Source organism: Crinia signifera, chromosome 4 (assembly GCF_055691185.1).
Source record: "Crinia signifera chromosome 4, ASM5569118v1, whole genome shotgun sequence".
In the NCBI taxonomy this organism is placed as follows: Eukaryota; Metazoa; Chordata; class Amphibia; order Anura; family Myobatrachidae; genus Crinia; species Crinia signifera.
In genome coordinates, this window is record NC_139220.1 from 315,040,326 (window position 1) to 315,059,609 (window position 19,284).

At 43.9% G+C, this 19,284-nt stretch overlaps 1 protein-coding gene across 1 annotated transcript; it reads left to right on the forward strand.

The window, feature by feature from the left end:
- The first annotated feature begins 304 nt into the window (after nt 1–304).
- Nucleotides 305–17,925, forward strand: LOC146073347 (extracellular calcium-sensing receptor-like). The gene is made up of 6 exons (XM_083180524.1): nt 305–414; nt 2,667–2,958; nt 13,815–14,181; nt 15,681–15,910; nt 16,789–16,912; nt 16,997–17,925. Exons 1-6 carry the CDS (start codon nt 305–307, stop codon nt 17,923–17,925), a joined length of 2,052 nt encoding a protein of 683 aa, XP_083036650.1.
- Nucleotides 17,926–19,284: the final 1,359 nt, after the last annotated feature.

The window sequence follows — 19,284 nt, forward strand, 5'->3', positions numbered from 1 at the left end:
TATTGTCCTTCCAAAGACTTTTCCTAAGAAGTTAAACTAGAAACTTTCTACAAACATCTTTACCATCCAACCATCTCTGATGAATGATGATCGTACTTTTATAATATTTTTTTTTCCAGGGCTTATGTTAAAATGTTGCATATCTGGGACATACTGTATAATGTGCATTCATGACCTGTGAGAAGTTGAACCGGTCAGGAAAGTTTACAAATAGACTATGTGGCATCTCCTCATACTTTATATTCTGCATTATTCTGAGTGCGCGGAACGCAGCTGCAGGCTGATCAGCAATGATCTCACGGGGATGTCTCTGGACGGTGACATATTAATCGGGGTGGTGGTTCCTGTTCATGTGGACAAAGTGTACCAGAAGCCAAGTTACAGAGAGACCCCTGTCCCCGCCATCTGTAAAACGTGAGACTTTTGTGGTTTTGGTCATTGTATGAAAGATGAGATCAGTTCCCCCTACAATGACGGAGGTCCACAGTTACTGTATAGTATGTAATTATATGATGTCTTCATCCTACATTACTTAGAAAAACTAAATTAGATTGGAAGCTTGTTGCAGTATTTGTGTTACTGGTGCAATGTTTTATTCTTCCATTAAAATGTTTTTGAACCAATGAAAAATTATTTATGCATATATATTTGAGGGCAAAAAAATAATAATTATAAAGCAAGTCTGATTTATTTTCATTTTATAATTTACCAGCTCCAGTTTTTTTATTATTCCATACACAATGCAGCATAAGACACCTGACACAACTAAGAGACTCTGGGGTTTACTAATACCTCTTTCAGGCCGAAAATGGTGGGTCGTTCCGGGGTTCGGAACACGGGTCCGTACCAGATTGCTGACATCACATGAGGGCGGGGCAGAATGGCGGTGCATCATTGGGTGGCAGGGGAGGAGGCAGCGCTTGGTGCTAATGATGTATCCAAGCACTGTCTCCTCCATAGTGTGAATGGGTAACCTTGACCCGGGTTACCAGTTCAGACTGTACCCCGACCCAGGTCAGAGCTGTGTTCAACCATGGTCGTGACCAAGGTGCAAATACTGGGTTGCTCGACCCGGGAAATGGGGCTTTCAGATTGCAGATCAACCCGGGTTAACACCGCAATAACCCGGGTTGATAGGGCAGTCTGAAATGGGTATTAATAGATTATATCTATTAACTTATAGAAGGGGCTAAATAAATGAGACCTAGATACTGATTGGTTGCTATGTACAACATCCCATCTTAGTGAATAAACCCCTCTGACAGGAGTGTTGTGTCTTCATTTTTTTTAAAGAGGAGGACACTGGAATACGTATCAGTATGACAGAAAAAACAGGATTTGGTGCCATCAAAGATGGTATAAGTAAGCTCATGAGAACTTACATATTAAAGGGGAGGGGCAGGCAGACAGGGTGGACGGATACCCCTTTCACACCACACAAATACCCCTGGCCAATCCCGGGTTATTGCCGATTTGACATGCAGTGTGAAAGGGCGCTGTTGAATATCCCGGGTCCAGCAAAGTGACAATCCGACCCTGCATATTAACAGGGTTAATCCCATGTCAGACCTAGGATGCTGAGCAATGTGAACGGGTAACCTGGGTAGGGCAGTGTCGCCTTAGAGCTGCCTCTTCCCCCCGCCCCCGTCTGACACGCTGCCGCTCCGTCCCGCCTCACAGATGATGTCAGCGACCCGGCAATAAGACGGGTCGAAGTGAGCACCAAACATTGCAAATGCTGGGTCACTCCCGGGAAGGATCCGTGTCCATATCCTGGATGAGACCCGGTATTTGCAATGTGAAAGGGTTAATAGTTGGGGTAGACAGCAAGCATGGAACACAAAGTGAGGAAGAGAGTGGGATGGGTGTGATGAAGAAGTGGGACTTGGGAACCAATATTAAGGTTTGTAGAGAGTTGGAGAGTATGATAGAGGGAGGGATGCACTAAGATCTGCAGCCTCCCTCCACCGCACATCGCAGGCTACCGCATAGACAATTATTGCAGATGCACTAAGATATGTGATAATTATTACAAAGGACCACTCTTGCATTAAAAGCTGCCCTTTGCATTATGCCAGTGATGTGGCAGCAGGTCCCTGGAAGGTCCCCCTCCCTCCCTTACCTGGCTGATGCCCTTGTGGGGCTAGCTACGCCTCCTCCTCCCTGCACCCTGAAGGGGATGTAGGGGCTAGGGAGGAGGAGGTCACTGGTCCGGGTAGAACAGCAGTGTGCTTCTGGACTCAGGTGAGGGGGGTAGCATGCATCATTGTGGGGTTCGGTGTGTGGCGGCATGGGTAGCGATAAGAAGCCCATAAACTTCTATGGGTTATCTCCAGACCAGCTTTTGCTGGCGATACCCCAAGCAACGAAAACCCGGGTCTTCCTGCATATCAAAATGACATAAAATCCAGATAACTGGGTTTTTACTGCATTTTTCGCTTAGTGCATCCCGCCCAGGGAGAGAGGAGAATTCAATAAAAATCGAGAAAAACTGATCAAATCTGGTCATTTCAAAGTTTTGTCAATGTAGATCTAGTGATTGCCGACCTTTAGGTGTCAGCCGATGTCTATGAGCCATCTGGGTTAAAGGACTTTGCAGGCTGACTATATATTAGTGTTTCCACATCAGAGCAGATAATAATATGATCTCTCTATTTCCCACTCAGGTTCCGGTTTGAGAACTACCAGCGTGCCCAGGCGATACATTTTGCAGTGCAGGAAATAAACAAGATCCCAGATTACCTGCCAAACGTCACCTTAGGTTTCCAGATCTATGATTCCTGTACGGTCCTGCAGAGGGCGCTGTCAGGGACACTGCAACTGCTGACTGGAGATGGGCAGCCTCTGCCCAATTATCGCTGCCAGGGAGATGCCCATTTGGCCGCAGTGATTGGCCACTCTATATCTACATACACCATCCAGCTGGCTCACATCCTGGGGCTGTACAAGTATCCACAGGTAAGTGTCCTTGTGTTCCCATAGCAATGCATGGTCTGTTTTTTATATATTTATTTCAGAGATAGGCATGAAGTGCTCTCTCAAGTGCAATAGGCTGGGAAGCTGCAATGTTTCCCATTATAATGAATGTATGTCCATTGCCTCCATTGTAGACTATGGAAAGGAAGGAGATAAAAGCAAAGGCATAACTAGATATTTGTAGACCCCGTAGCAATAGTCTGTAAGGTCCAACCAATGGTGAAAAATGTTTATGGCACGTTACGGTGGCCCCTCTCAGCTCTGGGCCTCTTAGCAGCTGCACTCCCTTCACCTATGGCAACTATGCCCCTGTATATAACACATGGAACTGTGACAGGGAAGGTGGCCCCTCTCAGCTCTGGGCTTTCTGGTCAGTCTCAACCCTGAGGCTGGGCCAATTCTCTTGGAGGCGGAGACTCTGCAGAAGTGAGCTGTTTGTGCAAGGAGCAGGTTGTAAGGAAGTGAGCTGGAGGTCTGTCAATCGGACAGACAAAATTCTGTTGCAGAGGTACCGGTGGTTGCATAGATTGGGGAGATGTCTCCCCAAGTTTCAGATGTGATGCAGGCGGGGAAGGGTGCACAGGACACTGATGTGGCAGGTGCAGGAGTAATTACTCCTGAGCTTGTTGGGCCGACGCCCATGCTGTGTGAACCTCCCAGTGCTGGTGCAGCAGCTGAATGTAAATGTCTGGAAGTGGAGCGTTCTGACTTCCAGCTAAGAATGGATATACTGTAACTGGCGCAAAAATTTTTTTTGGCGGCAAGGGCGGAAAAAGGCACTGAGGCAGGGACCTCTGAGGCAACATCAGGTGCAGGTAGGTGTCTGGCACCGGATGGCAAACCAGGGGTTAATGCCCAAGAAGTGCAGTCTGTTTATTCCACAGGTAAAGAACATCAGCACCTGCAAACAGCACAAGGAATGTCAATTCTGGATAAGAATGAACTGTCACCTGGTGAACAACAGATCATGGAGACTGTATATGGACAGATGCTAGTTCCAGAGAGAGCTAAAGTTGCAGCTCAATTATTGCAAAAGGAACAAGTAAGACTGAAAAAGGGGACTGGGGAAGGTAATGCAATATCTGTACCATGTGCTAATGTCCCTGGGAATGTCAATACGCAACCAGTCCCAGGTATTATTTCTTATGCAAACATGGTTAAGGGTAAACCAGGTGTAAGCACCAGTTTTCCCCAAACAAATGTGGGATCAGGTCAGGTGGGGAAAAGGGAGAAATTTAATTCAATTTAAATGGTTGGGGAAAGGTGAAGCACCTTCCAAAGAAGAGTTTCTGCAAGTTTCAGTTTCAGTTTGGGGTTCCGTGCAACTGACCTGTACACCTGTACTGACCTGTACGCCATCCAGTGAAAACGGCAGATTTTGATCTGAGTTTTATTTCATATCAGGGGCTTCAAGCTTTTTGGATGAAATGGCAGGCATGCAGGTCATCTAAGCCATATGATGCATATAAAGCAGTGCTTGTTACAAAACAGGATAAGGTAAAGGTGAATATATTGGTGAGAAATGAATCCATTCCTGTGCAAGATATAAAATACTGGTTAACAAGGTTTTGTGATGTGGAATCCGAGTTGACCAAGGTTGGCTTTACCATGGGAGTGTGGGGAGGAGCATGTGCTGCAATGGTTAAATTAAGGAATACAGACAGGGGTTTCGCACACATTCCTTCTGCTGCCTATATTGGTAGAGATCGTATACAATGTTTTTATTAGGGACAACCAAGAACATGTTTCCGTTGTGGGGATTTCCGCCATTTAAGTAGCGACTGTACAGTGACTAAATGTGCTTTATGTGGTAAAGTGGGACATACTTCCAAGGAATGTAACAATGTTATGTGTAATCTGTGTGGAGAGGAGGGTCACCCCTACAGTAGATGTCCCTGGGCAGAACACAATATGGAGGAGAATGTGCCAACTGGGGGAAAGAAAGTTGACCAGATGCAGACCTTTCAGTGGGTAATGGGTAAGGAAGCGGCAGGTCAGGAGGCAAATCAGAAAACTGAGAATAAGAAAGTAACATCTGTTGTGGTAGTGGAAAATTCTGCAGTACTAAATCAAAAAGATTCCTATCAAGTAGTAAAGGAAAGTAGTAAGAAAAGGAGAAAAGGAGAGGAGGCAGAAATCAGTTTAAGTAATAGGTTTGATGTTTTTACTTCAGATGAGGAAAATTAAAGGGAAATTGTTAGAAATGGGGGAGCAAGGAAAGTGGTAGTAAGATCAAAGGTAGGGGTGGTACGGGTGAAAAAGTGTAAGAAAAAGAATATTGAAAAGACAAAGGCTACTGAAATGGTTTCTGAAGAAGAAATCCAGGAGAGTCTGGACTGGGACCCAGTTGGCACAGAGCTGATTAAAAAAAGTGTGGAAAGTAAGGGGGAGGGAAGTGACTGAAGTGATGTGGACTTAATTGGTGGGGGGGGGGGTGTGATTGTATCCCAGAGTGATAGCTTAGTGTAATCTGGTTCAGTAATTGGTCCAAGTATTGGGATGGAAGACAAGGTACTGGGTGATCAGTGCCTGGTACTTAAGTCTGCTTGTGAACTGCCAGAACCAGGTTCCCCTCCTAGTGAGATCCCTGGAAAAATGGTGGTTAAGAAGGGTAAAGTCACCTCTAAAAAGGTGACTAGTAAAAATGCTGGATCCTCTAGGAGGGTCTCAGCAAGGTTTGTAAAGGAAAAATGAGCAGGGTCCTGCTTCTATATCCTAAAGAAACATGGATCCCTATCCCATACGATGCGCCACCATTAATGTGGCTTCCGTAGTCTCTGAACGTGCTAGTTTTATGGCCTTTGATTTTTTCAATACAGTTGAGATTGATGTTTTGTTTTTGCAAGAGACCAGAATTAGTAAGTTGGACATCCTCCACAAGGCGAACAGGGAGTGGAGGCATGGGCCTTCTTACTGGTCTCTTACGGCCGAGCTGTACAGTGGGGTGGCAGTGCTTTTTACTGGTATGGTAACCGTGCACAGGGTTATAGAATTACAAGCAGGTAGGTGTATGATTTTGGATGTCAATCTGAGGGGACATGACCTGAGGCTCATTAATATCTATGGGCAGTGCTATTTTTCAGCAGGCTCCAGCAGGAACTGAGCCCCTTATTCTAGTTCACTCTTTCTGACAAAATCCTTCTTAGATGGACAAAACCATGGGCCTTATTTTGGTTCACTCTTTCTGACAAAATCCTTCTTAGATGGACAAAACCATGTGCACTGCAGGTGGGGCAGATGTTACTTGTGCAGAGAGAATTAGATTTGGGTGGGGTTTTACTTCAAAGTGAGATCTATATTGCAGTGTAAAAATAAAGCAGTCAGTATTTACCCTGCACAGAAACAAAATAACTCACCCAAATCTAATTCTCTCTGCACATTTTACATCTGCCCCCTGCAGTGCACATGGGGCCTTATTTTGGTTCATTCTTTCTGACAAAATCCTTCTTAAGTGGACAAAACCATGTGCACTGCAGGGGGGCAGATGTAACATGTGCAGAGAGAGTTAGATTTGGGTGAGTAATTTTGTTTCTGTGCAGGGAAAATACTGACTGCTTTATTTTTACACTGCAATATAGATCTCACTTTGAAGTAAAACCCCACCCAAATATCATTCTCTCTGCACAAGTAACACCTGCCCCCCTGCAGTGCACATGGTTTTGCCCATCTAAGAAGGATTTTGTCAGAAAGAATGAAACAAAATAAGGCCCATGGTTTTGTCCATCTAAGAAGGATTTTGTCAGAAAGAGTGAACCAAAATAAGGCCCCATGTGCACTGCAGGTGGGGCAGGTGTTACTTGTGCAGAGAGAATTAGATTTGGGTGGGGTTTTACTTCAAAGTGAGATCTATATTGCAGTGTAAAAATAAAGCAGCCAGTATTTACCCTGCACAGAAACAAAATGACTCACCCAAATTTAATTCTCTCTGCACATTTTAAATCTGCCCCCCTGCAGTGCACATGGTTTTGTCCATCTAAGAAGGATTTTGTCAGAAAGAGTGAACTAGAATAAGGCCCTCAGTTCCTGCTGGAGCCTGCTGAAAAAAAGCACTGTCTATGGGCCACAGTCAAAATGGGAAAGGAAATGTCTCTTCAGTGAGATAAAACCTTTTTACAGCTCAGCAGATTGTCTTTGGTGGTGATTTCAACACCGATATTAGGCCAAAAGACAGGGGAGGTTCAAAGACAGCCCTGGGCTATAATTCTAATTTTTTAGTTAGCATGGTTAGACAGGCAGGTCTGGTAGATGTGCACATTTGCCATTCTCCAGACCTCACGGGTTACACTTTTTTGTTAAGGAGACCTCGAAAACTTTGCCTCCAGAGGTAAAGCCAGTAGATTTCTCTAATCACGTTTTTCTCTCTGTCATTTTGAATGCTTCAGAAGCTACTCAAAAGGGGCGGGGCCTATGGCAATTGAATTCTGAACTCCTAAAGGAGGGAAAGGTTAGACAAACCCTTAGAGCAGGGGTTCCCAATCTTTTTCGAATCACGGCACCCTAGAGTATCAGAATTTGTCCACAGTACCCCTAGGCCCCCAAAAATATATATAAAATTAAGTAGATTGTGTTTGTATGTGCTTCTTAGGTTCAGTTATGTGGTAAAAGGCATTATTTGCTTCTGATTGTACACATTTTATGATTGACAGCCACCAGCACTGGTTTTATCCATAAATAATTGATCATAAATAATTTGAATTGGTCCTGGACCACCAACCCGTGGCACCCCTGCAAGTGTCCTGAGGCACCCCAGGGAGCCACGGCACACAGTTTGGGAACCACTGCCTTAGAGACTTCTTTCAATCTCAGGAAACACTTTTGGAGGCTGGATGGAGTAGATCTGAGTGATGGGAAGAAATTAAAAAAAGGATTCGGAGATTCTTCAAGAGGTTGGTAGCTAAAAAGAACTTGATAAAGAGAAATATCTACCAGAGTTTGAGAAGGAAATTAGATTTCTTGATTTCTTAGTGTGGAGATAGTGGGAAATCTCCAGAGTGAAGGCTCAGATGAGGGAATATCAGTATAACCGGCTGGATTCTTTGATTTTGGAAAGGGATTTTGGCAAATACCACTCGCCTGATCCTTACCAGAATTGAGGAAGTTCAGTCAAGATGAAGGAGGTTAGGGGTCTTTTTGATAAACAGGGTGTTCTTCATGAGGAATAGGAAGGCATCTTGGGAGTCATTAGATCTTATTACTCCGATCTTTTGTCTGAGCAGGCACTTAGCAGAGAAAGGATGGAAACATTTCTAAGGGAGACGCCTGGACTTTGTAATCCAGATGCCTCAATTGAAACCTTGGGCAGGAGTGACAGCAGAGGAAGTTAAGATGGCGATTGATAAGTTGAGTTGTAAGAAATCCCCAGGCCCAGATGGTTTCACATCTGAGTTTTATAAAGTATTTGCTGACCTCTTGATTCCTCGCCTAGTAGAAGTATATAATGAGTGCCTGGATGGGGGAACCCTCCCTCCTTCTATGAGGATATCTGCCCTCATATTACTGTCCAAGGGGAAGGACCCATCTCGTATTGAGAACTGGCGCCCCATTGCACTTCTCAATACAGATAGAAAGATGTTGGCTCTCTCATATTTAACAGGGCAAGCGCCGCCCTTGTGGGCGTGTGTCTTTGCTCGCTCACCAGTTCTCTAGCTTCAATTTAATCCTTTGCACATGCGCATTGCTCATTTAACCAAGCCTCATGTCCATTTTATATGCCTGGAGCGCAGTATCTGCTCCCCATGTCTTAGACAACCAAGCCTCGATCTCATACTTTACTTCCTTATTAGGTTTGCTTTACCATATGTTTACTAAAAATGCATATAACATAAGATACAGAATACAAAGAAAAACATAACTAAACACTTATAACATATATTCATTTAAAGACATGGGGAGCACATACTGCGCTCCAGGCATATAAAACGGACATGAAACCGAGGCTTGGTTAAATGCGCATGTGCAAAGGATTAAATTGAAGCTAGAGAACTGGCGAGCGAGCAAAGACACACGCCCACAAGGGCGGTGCATGCACTGTTAAATATGAGTGACGGGACACACTTACGTCATCTGATGAAGCCGCTGACAACGTGTTAGGCGGGGAAACGCGTCATCTACAAGTCCCTGTTTGCTTGTGCATGAGTCACCGCTGATCGGGAGACCCGGAAGCCGGAGCAGAGAGTTCTTGATAAGGCTGGTAAAACTGGAGCTACAGAGCAGCCGGGAACCCGCTCGAGGCATGGGTATCTAAACCCCTAAAGTGGATTACAAATACAGCACTCTACAGTCACGGAGCATAAGTATTTTACTCTTTATCTGCATTTGTCTGACTAACAAAGCTTGCTAACATTTAAAGCCTATATGCATGGTTGAATGACTAACTCAAAGCTGGGCTGAGAAAAAGCATAATATATGCAATTTGAAAAGTGTCTCTGAAGCTAACAAGCGCAGATTGCAACTGTTCTTTATTATTAAGTGCAGCTAAATAACATTGTTTTGCCAAAAAACTGTCACTAACCCCTGCTGAGTAAAAGGATGATTAACCCTATGCATGCCTAACCAAGCTGAGAGTTATACAGTTTTTTCCTCACCTACACCAAAGGTCATTTATGAATAGATTGCTGCTAAAATTAAGTGATTGGTGTCTAGTTAAACAGCAGAGTATTGTAGATTAGGAACGGCTAATTGTGCAATCAATTTGAGTGTTTTTATATATGTAATTGTTGTTTTATTTTGGTCTCACCGGCCGGTGCTCTTTCTTAAATATTATAAATTGTTATAATAAACACACATTCATTTTTAACTAAATTGAGTACTTAGGGGGTTATTCTGGTTCAATCCTTCTGGCAAATTCCTTCTCAAATGGACAAACCCATGTGCACTGCAGGTGGGGCAGATGTTACGGTACTTATGTATTATCTGGGCTCCCATGTTAAATGCACCCCATTTTTTCATACCCCTACTATCCAACTACGCATGGAATTGATTTTATATAGTGTGGCGAGCGCAGCGAGCCACCGTGCCCGAAGCGTGGCGAGCGCAGCGAGCCCCGCAAGGGGACGCGGTCTCATAAGAAAAACGGGAGCCCAGATATTACATAAGTACCGATGTTACTTGTGCAGAGAGAATTAGATTTGGGTGGGGTTTTACTGCAAAGTGAGATCTATATTGCAGTGTAAAAAAAAAACAGCCAGTATTTACCCTGCACAGAAACAAAATAACTCACCTAAATCTAATTCTCTCTGTACATTTTACATCTGCCCCCCTGCAGTGCACATGGTTTTGTCCATTTAAGAAGGAATTAGCCAGAAGGAGTGAACCAGAATAACCCCCTTAGTGTGTCCATTTGCACTGTCTACCTTGTGTGTATTGTTTTTGTTTTCAAGAAGGGTTAAGTATCCCTTCTAGACGGCAGCAAGGAAAAATATTTGGTTTCCTGCGCCTGGTTATATAGCTTGTTTGGTTAAACCAAGAGAAGTGTGACGTTTTCTGGATGGGGGAGGAAGGGGAAGAATATTCCCATCCGGACAGCCACCCCCGGCCCAGTCCTCAGATAAAGATTCTAGGTATTTGGTTTGACCATGGTGATTATGCCACTCTAAATTGGGAGAAGTGTCTGGAGAATGCTGCCAAGAAAGTGGAGTGCTGGAAGAGGTGTCAATTCTCTTTCAGGGAAAGGGTGGACTTGTGCAAAACTTACCTGATCCCATTATTTTTATATGTCAGCTACTGTATGTGTGTTTTTTACCTCAATCTTTATGGGCCAGGTTGAACTCCTTGTTTTTGCTTTTATTTTGGGGAAACAGGATGAATCTCATCAAGAGAGGTATTACTTACAAGTCGAGGAAAGACGGAGGGGCTGGCATGATCAACCCTGTCATATTTTTTGTTACAACTTTTTTTAAACTTAATCTTGGGAGTTTATTGTTAGAAACTCCTCCTCGACGGGTAAGTGGATTCGAAGTCTGGATGTCCCCCTTCCTCAAATTTTGGTTAGGTGGTGAAGAATCCTGAAATTTGGAAAGGGTATCTTCCTATCTACGTTATCCAGAGTTTAAAGGTGACAAAGCGTTGGGGTCTGGAAGTGGGGGAAGTAAAAAAACCTTTCCAGGAAGGAGTTGGGGGAGAGGATTTTGCAAACTCACTTTCATGTTTCGCTGTCACTAAGGGATTGCCCAATTGATGTTGCTTCAGCTGGATTGGCTCTCATAAATTCAGAAAGGATACCGCTGATGTTTAGAGACATTGCTTGGCTTTTTTTTCATGGGAAGCTTTACGTGAAGGGGAACATGATGTGGAGGTATGCCAATGATCGTTGTTGTCCACAGGAGGAATGTCTAGGGGAGGTGGAGATGATGGACCCCTTTAATGTAAAAGTTTACGAGAGCTTTTGGTATCCCGTGCCTTTCAGGGCTTAGTTACTCAGAGTGGGCTTATGGAGCATTCAGAAGATATGGTGTATTTAATGTGTCTACAATTTATTTAGTCAGTTCAGTAGTTAGATATCACATGTGGATGGCACGGTGTCAGGTTTCCCTAAAGGATAAAATCCTTCCTTGTGAAGTGGTGGTGGATTTAATTCTACACAAGGTGGAGAGGATGATGGATCTAGACAGGAAAAGGGTGGATGCTGTCAGGTGGTTCAATTGGTGGGGCCGCCTGAAACCCCCTTGAGTGGGTGGCAGAAATCCTTTTCCAGGTTTAGCTGGAACTTTCTATTTTTTCACATCCTATAGATTTTGGAAATAAGGGTTTTTTAATGGAACAGATTTTGCATAGATCTAATAAACCTTGCTCAGTTTCCTTTGCAAAATATGTAAATATTGGGATGAAGTGCTCATAAAGTTAATGTTCATGTGTATATATATATTTATTTATCATTGTTTTGCTTATTAGGCAGATGTATCCTTTGGTATATTGCGGTTTGCATTAATTTATATTTTATGTATTAATATTTCATTTGTGTTGAGATGTAAAATACTTTTAATTTATTTATTTATTATAATATATTGTAAATATTGTAAATATTTGTAAAATTTGTTGCAAGTTTAATAAATGGAATTCCCTCTCAGCTCTGGGCCCCATAGCAGCTGCACCCCCTGCACCTATGGTAGCTACACCCTGTATATAAAACATGTAACTGTGACAGGGAAGGTGGCCCCTCTCAGCTCTGGGCCCATAGCAGCTGCTCCCCCTGCACCTATGGTAGCTACACCCTGTATATAACACATGTAACTTACAGGGAAGGTGGCCCCTCTCAGCTCTGGGTCCCATAGCAGCTGCACTCCCTGCACCTATGGCAGCTACACCCTGTATATAACACATGTAACTGTGACATGGAAGGTGGCCCCTCTCAGCTCTGGGCCCCATAGCAGCTGCACTCCCTGCACCTATGGTAGCTACACCCCTGTATATAACACATGTAACTGTGACAGGAAAGGTGGCCCCTCTCAGCTCTGGGCCCCATAGCAGCTGCACTCCCTGCACCTATGGTAGCTACACCCCTGTATATAACACATGTAACTGTGACAGGAAAGGTGGCCCCTCTCAGCTCTGGGCCCCATAGCAGCTGCACTCCCTGCACCTATGGTAGCTACACCTCTGTATATAACACATGTAACTGTGACAGGGAAGGTGGCCCCTCTCAGATCTGGCCCCATAACAGCTGCATTCACTGCACCTATGGTAGCTACACCCCTTTATATAACATATGTAACTGTGACAGGGAAGGTGGCCCCTCTCAGCTCTGGGCCCCATAGCAGCTGCACCCCCTGCACCTATGGCAGCTACACCACTGTATAAAACACATGCAACTGTGACAGGGAAGGTGGCCCCTCTCAGCTCTGTGCTCATAACAGCTGCACTCCCTGCACCTATGGTAGCTACATCCTGTATATAACACATGTAACTGTGACAGGGAAGATGGCCCCTCTCAGCTCTGGGCCCCATAGCAGCTGCACCCCCTGCACCTATGGTAGCTACACCCCTGTATATAAAACATGTAACTGTGACAGGGAAGGTGGCCCCTCTCAGCTCTGTGCTCATAGCAGCTGCACTCCCTGCACCTATGGTAGCTACATCCTGTATATAACACATGTAACTGTGACAGGGAAGGTGGCCCCTCTCAACTCTGGGCCCTTTAGCAGCACCACCCCCTGCACCTATGGCAGCAATGCCCCTGTATATAACACATGTGCTGTAACTGTAACAGAGAAGGTGGCCCCTCTCAGCTCTGGTCCCCATGACAGCTGTACTCCCTGCACTTATGGCAGCTATACCCTTGTGTATAACACACAGGGAATGTGGCCCCTCTCAGCTCTGGGCCCCATAGCAGGTGCACTCCCTGCACCTATGATAGTTGTGCCCTTGAAAAAAAACATAATTTTACATTGGTGGCAGAAAAGCATTGACAGTGAACTATCCATGATTTGCACCATAGATGGCCATTTCAAACAATGCAGGCAGCTAACCCTTTGGGAGGTGGGATACTTTGTGCAGCAGCCAATCAGGGAAGAAGAATGGAGCTATGCATGGTGCAAGCAAGGCCGGTGTGAGCTTCTCCGCACCCTAGGCAACACTTCAACCTTCTGCCCCCCACTCCAACCCCACATGTCACCAATGCCCAATATGCAACCTCTAATACTAAGTGTGGAGGTGCGGCTTTAAGTACAACGATGCTGCCTTCCTCAAAAATGATGACACTTTACAGAGGACAGCTCTTATTGGAAGAGCTGTCCTTTGCGTTAATGATAGCAAATATGTTAGTGCATATGATGTTTTTTTACATGTATGAGTATTTTTTCCTGATGATGATGTTTCTAAGACTGTTTTGTATCTCATGACAGATTAGCCACTTCTCCACAAGCTCACATCTCAGTGACCGTGTACAGTTCCGTTCATTCTTTAGAACAGTCCCTAGTGATGCCTTCCAGTCTCAAGGTCTGGCTGAGCTGGTGCTGCATTTTGGGTGGACCTGGGTAGGATTGGTGGCTCTTGATAATGATTATGGACAACAAGGCATACAAAGGATCAAGAGAGAAATTCTAAAAGCAGGGGCTTGTGTGGCCTTCACGGAGAATATTATCACCAGCCGACAGGACCGAAATGCCCCGCATGTTGTTGAGGTCATTAAAGAGTCATCTGCCGTGGCAGTGGTCATCTTTTCTACTGATATAGACTTAGTCTTTGTTTTAGATGAGATGCTGAGACAAAATATTACAGGGAAGCTATGGATAGCCAGTGAGGCTTGGGCCACCTCTCCTTTCTTATCGGTAGACAAGTATTCTAGACTTCTAGTTGGAACTGTTGGCTTTGCCCTCCACAGCGAAAGCATGCCAGGCTTTGGAGAGTTCCTCAACAGCATCCATCCATCTATGCCCGTTGGAGGTGAATGGATAAAAATATTCTGGGAGGAAGTTTTTAGCTGCAAATTCCCAGACAATAAAAACTTCACAACCTCTTTGCAATCATTAATACATGAATGTTCTGGAGGAGAAAATCTAAAAAGCCTACAAAACAGTTATAATGATATCTCTGGCTTGAGGGTAACTTATAACATCTACACAGCCGTCCGTGTTATAGGCAAAGCTCTGCAAGATTTGGCCAACTGCAGGAAAGGAAACGGGCCACTTGCTAATGGGTCATGCGCTGATATCAGGACCTTCCAGCCTTGGCAGGTGAGAATCTCCAAACCACACACACGCAATAAAAAAAATTGAATGGCAAAAATGATAGTGATATTATTTTCCAATAAATTAGAAAAAGCAAACCCACTAGAGTGAATTGATGTAAATAATATGTCTCATCTTTGTAAGTGGACAATATTGTCCTATCGTGCAGAGATCTCCATTATAGACGGTTGAAAACATATGGTAATCCTCAAACCACGTCAAGCCCTCTGGTGGTCCTACACTACATGGTGCTAGAACCATTATGGGCCATACAATTAAGAATTTTTTAATTGGGGGCCAACTCACCTGGATGCCCACCACGATCCTCATATAGCACTACACGCATCAGTATTTTCTCAAACTGTTGGTCACATACTTGCCTCTTAGGAGATATGTCTGAATTCAACAGCTATAGGTATTTCAGTTTATATCTCATTCTTTGTTCTCTACTGTACGGATGTGGTCAGCATCCCAAGGGTTAGGATGTCAAAGTTCATTATACTGAAGCTGGCATCCCGTCTACCACCGGGAGACCATCTCCAGAATCCCAGCATCAATTAGGATGCCAGCACCATAATCTGGACTGCTGGGATGCCGATCAGTAAGTATACAGGATGGGCTATTGTGTGGGCTGGTAATGTTGATAGGTTTAGGCACTAGTTGGGGGACTTAGGGTTAGCATGTGGGTGGTGGGATGGTAAGGGTTAAGTTGTGTAGAAGGAGGGTTAGGTTTCGGAACTTGGAAGAAGAGTTTAGGCTGCGTGGTGGGGGATTAGTTTTAGGCAGCGGAGATTGGGGGTAGGGTTAGGCACTAGCGTGGAGTGTTGGGATCAGGATGCGGCGGAGGTTTAGGCTGGAAGCAGGGATGGTTAGGGTGTAGAGGGGGAGGGTGAGGCCACTTACAGAGCCCCTGTTGAGTTTCTCTGTATCTCGATGCCAGGGTGGGGTTTTTTGACTGCTATCATCCTCAGCGCTGGGATATCATATGCATACTGTACATACTGTATACACATCACCTCAGTAGTATTGTCCTTTGTACACAGCTATTACACTACATGAAGAAGGTGCATCTGAGGATGACCAGTGGCAGAGAACTCTACTTCAATAAGAACGGAGATCCACCGGCAGTGTATGACATAGTGAATTGGCAGCTGAGACCAGATGGAAGACTCCAACAGGTCATAGTGGGAAGTTATGACAGCAGCGTTAGCACTGGAAATGTGTTCATCCTCAACACTAGTTCTGTAGAGTGGGGTACCGGGGCAAAAGGGGTGAGGCATTGTTCGCGGACCTGTTTTGTTTTCTTTTATATTGCATGCTGCTAATTACCCCAACAAGGTCATTCTGATTTTCTGTCTACAAAACTGAACCTCTAGCTTCTAGATATTTTTTACCATTGCCTTCTAGATAAGGTGATTAGTGTAAAATAAAACTTAAAGTGCCTTGTTCTTCAGTAGACAGATTTGCAAAGCTGCACACCTTCTTGTTCCATTTGTGATCCCAGTTCAGCGACCAAGGTCCTTGCATGCAGATGACCAGCTGAGGAAGCCTCAGCTTATTCAGGCTGGCTGTTGCAGGGAGACTTGGGAGGCCAGCAATTATGCATCCACATTGGCGTCACCACTCCTGGAAATCAGGGCCGATACGCCCATTTCTGTAAATATCAGTCAGACATCTTTTGTCACATTATAAATCCAGTGAAATATTAATTCCTTCAGTACTCATATTGGCCAATCAGAAAATTTAAATAGACATAACATACTGGAGGTAAATATTGATTTATTATCATCTGGAAGAGTCAATATACTAACAAAATATTCAAAGAGTTACATAGTGCTACTGGTGTCATCATCATCATCATTGCAATAGAAACTGGCAACTGATCTTTTACTTAACTCCAGTGCACACATTGAAGTACACCGCAAATCATCTAGAGTACATCATTGTATAGGGTGCACATTTTTGATACAGTGCACTCACTCAGTTCCCGATAACTTACCCCAGTGATATTGTATTAATAAATAGCTCCAAAAATGATTCTCCACAATTAATAGCAAATAAAATAAATAGTTTTCAGACCTGTTTAATAAAACTACTGTTTTGTGTCACATATTCAATGACAATATCTCTTATGAATTTTGTCCCCAAGGTCCCCCTCTCGGTCTGCAGTTGCAGCTGTCCACCAGGTTTCAGGAAAGTGGGCAAAAAAAGGGAACCTGTGTGTTGTTACCAATGCATCCCTTGCCCCTATGGAGAGATTTCCAACCAATCAGGTGAGTGATAGAACATCATTATAGAGATGTTTCATCAAGATTTGAAGAACAACTGATGAATACAACTTTTTTTCTATTTTCCAGATGCAGTAGATTGTGCCAAATGTTCGTGGGATATGTGGCCAAACCCAATGCAAGACAATTGTGTTCCAAGGATCAGAGAATTTTTGGCCTATGAAGATCCTTTAGGTGTCACGTTAACTGCAACAAGTATCTCCTCATCATTAGTTCCCATGGCAATATTTGGACTTTTTATTCATTATAAGAACACACCTATTGTTCGAGCCAATAATTATTCTTTAAGTTGCATTCTTCTGGTGTCATTATCTCTTTGTTTCCTTTGTTCCTTGGTCTTTATTGGCTACCCCCATCCTCAGAAATGTCTTTTACGCCAAGTTGCCTTTGGCATTGTTTTTGCCCTTTGTATCTCCTGCATCTTGGCCAAAACCATCATGGTTGTCATAGCCTTCAAAGCCACAAAGCCTGGAAGCTACATGAGGAAATGGACAAGTTCACGAGTATCCTATTTTATCATCATTCTCTGTCTAGTTATTCAAACTTCTATCTGTATTATATGGCTGATGTCATTCCCTCCTTTTCTAGAACTCAAGACAGAAATAAAATCAGGAGTAATCATTGTTCAATGTAATGAGGGATCACCCATACCCTTCTGGAGCATGCTGGGATATCTTAGTCTTTTGGCCACCATTAGTTTCATAGTTGCCTTCTTGGCCAGGACACTTCCCGATAGCTTCAATGAGGCCAAGTTCATCACTTTCAGCATGGTGGCCTTCCTCAGTGTCTGGATGTCCTATATCCCTGCCTCGGCCAGCTCAAAAGGAAAATACACCGTGGCCATGGAGATATTTGCTATCCAGTCATCGAGCTGGGCTCTGGTTATTTGTATGTTTCTACCCAAATGTTTTATTATTCTCTTCAGACCCCACATGAACTCCAGAGAACATCTGATGGGGAAAGACAAAAATAAGACCAATAAAGTTTCAAATATTTAAAAACTCAAAAACTTATCCATTTGCTGGTATCAATACTCGCAGTGTTGCTCTCTAATAAGACATGTGCAGTTGGGTTATGCAACCAAAGCCTTGGTGTAAAACGCTTGTGGATATTTTACACTCAAACCTTACATTTTATAATACGATTGTAATATATGTACTGTAATAAGTGGTGTGGTGGAAAAACACACTGACTCTGGACTCTACACTATGGTTTTATTTCAGTAGGACGACCACAGACCAGTAACCACTAGTAAAATAACATACAGTAGTTCTACTCCCTAGTCACTGGCTAGATTTTCTGGCATTGCTCATCATCATGACCTCCCCCAGACAGCTTTTTTATGCCATAGACGTCTCCTCCCCTTCCCAGACTGACAGGCATATGACACTCCCACCTTGCCTTTGAAAGGGAGCTCTTTACAGCTGCTCTGGTTGATTTATGGTGAGTAGATGTGCTAATAGATTTGTACGTCTGTGAATCTATATGTCCAAAACTATTCGTAAGCTACTCACTATTGAATGATTTCCCCACTTATCACCACTGATCGCCTGGACTTACTTGGCGGTTGCAATGTAATCAGCTTGATCAAGGGCAGAGCTAAAGTCACACACCCTCCCCCTAAAATGCTTGGATACACCTGTGTTTTCCCTAATCCCTCCTGCATTTATAATGCCACGCCAGCGTTTCTTTAAACTGCCCATTAAATGTCTGATTACTACCCCTGGATGCCTACTTACTGTCAATCACCTTGGGAACGGCTAGCGAACAAAAAAAGTACCAGGCTTCCACCGCAGGATGGCCACTCACTGTGGGCTGTAAGCATGTGTAGTCTATCGATAATCGGCCACAGTTCAAAATTTGCGCAGCGATTAACAAATCTGAATTAGGCCCTTTGTTCTGGTCTTTTGAAGCAGTTAAAGCGGTGAAAGGCAGACTGATCCACTGAAACCTTTCCTCGTTTTGCCCAGAAACTCCCATTTTTTTTTTTTTTTACAATTGCATAACTGTGCAGCGTGTTACAGGAGGATAACAGAATTCCATTACAAGGATAACTTAGTGCTTTATTTTAGAGTTATTGTACATATACTATGAAGAAAAATAGTAATACTCTGCCCAAATCACCTCCCGCTCGGTAAGGCCATGGTGGGAAGATAAGGTTTTTTCTAGGGCACAAAGTACTGTACAGAAACAGAGGTGCTGCAAGTGATACAAGTTCCAAGCAGTCGTGTTAAAATTTACTTCTTATGGCAGTAGAGGAACTTCCTTATTTCTCTAAAGTAAAGATCTCAGTGTTCGACTCCATTGAAGGCAATGAGGGAGAAAGCATTACATACAATACCTGTAATAGCATTTAG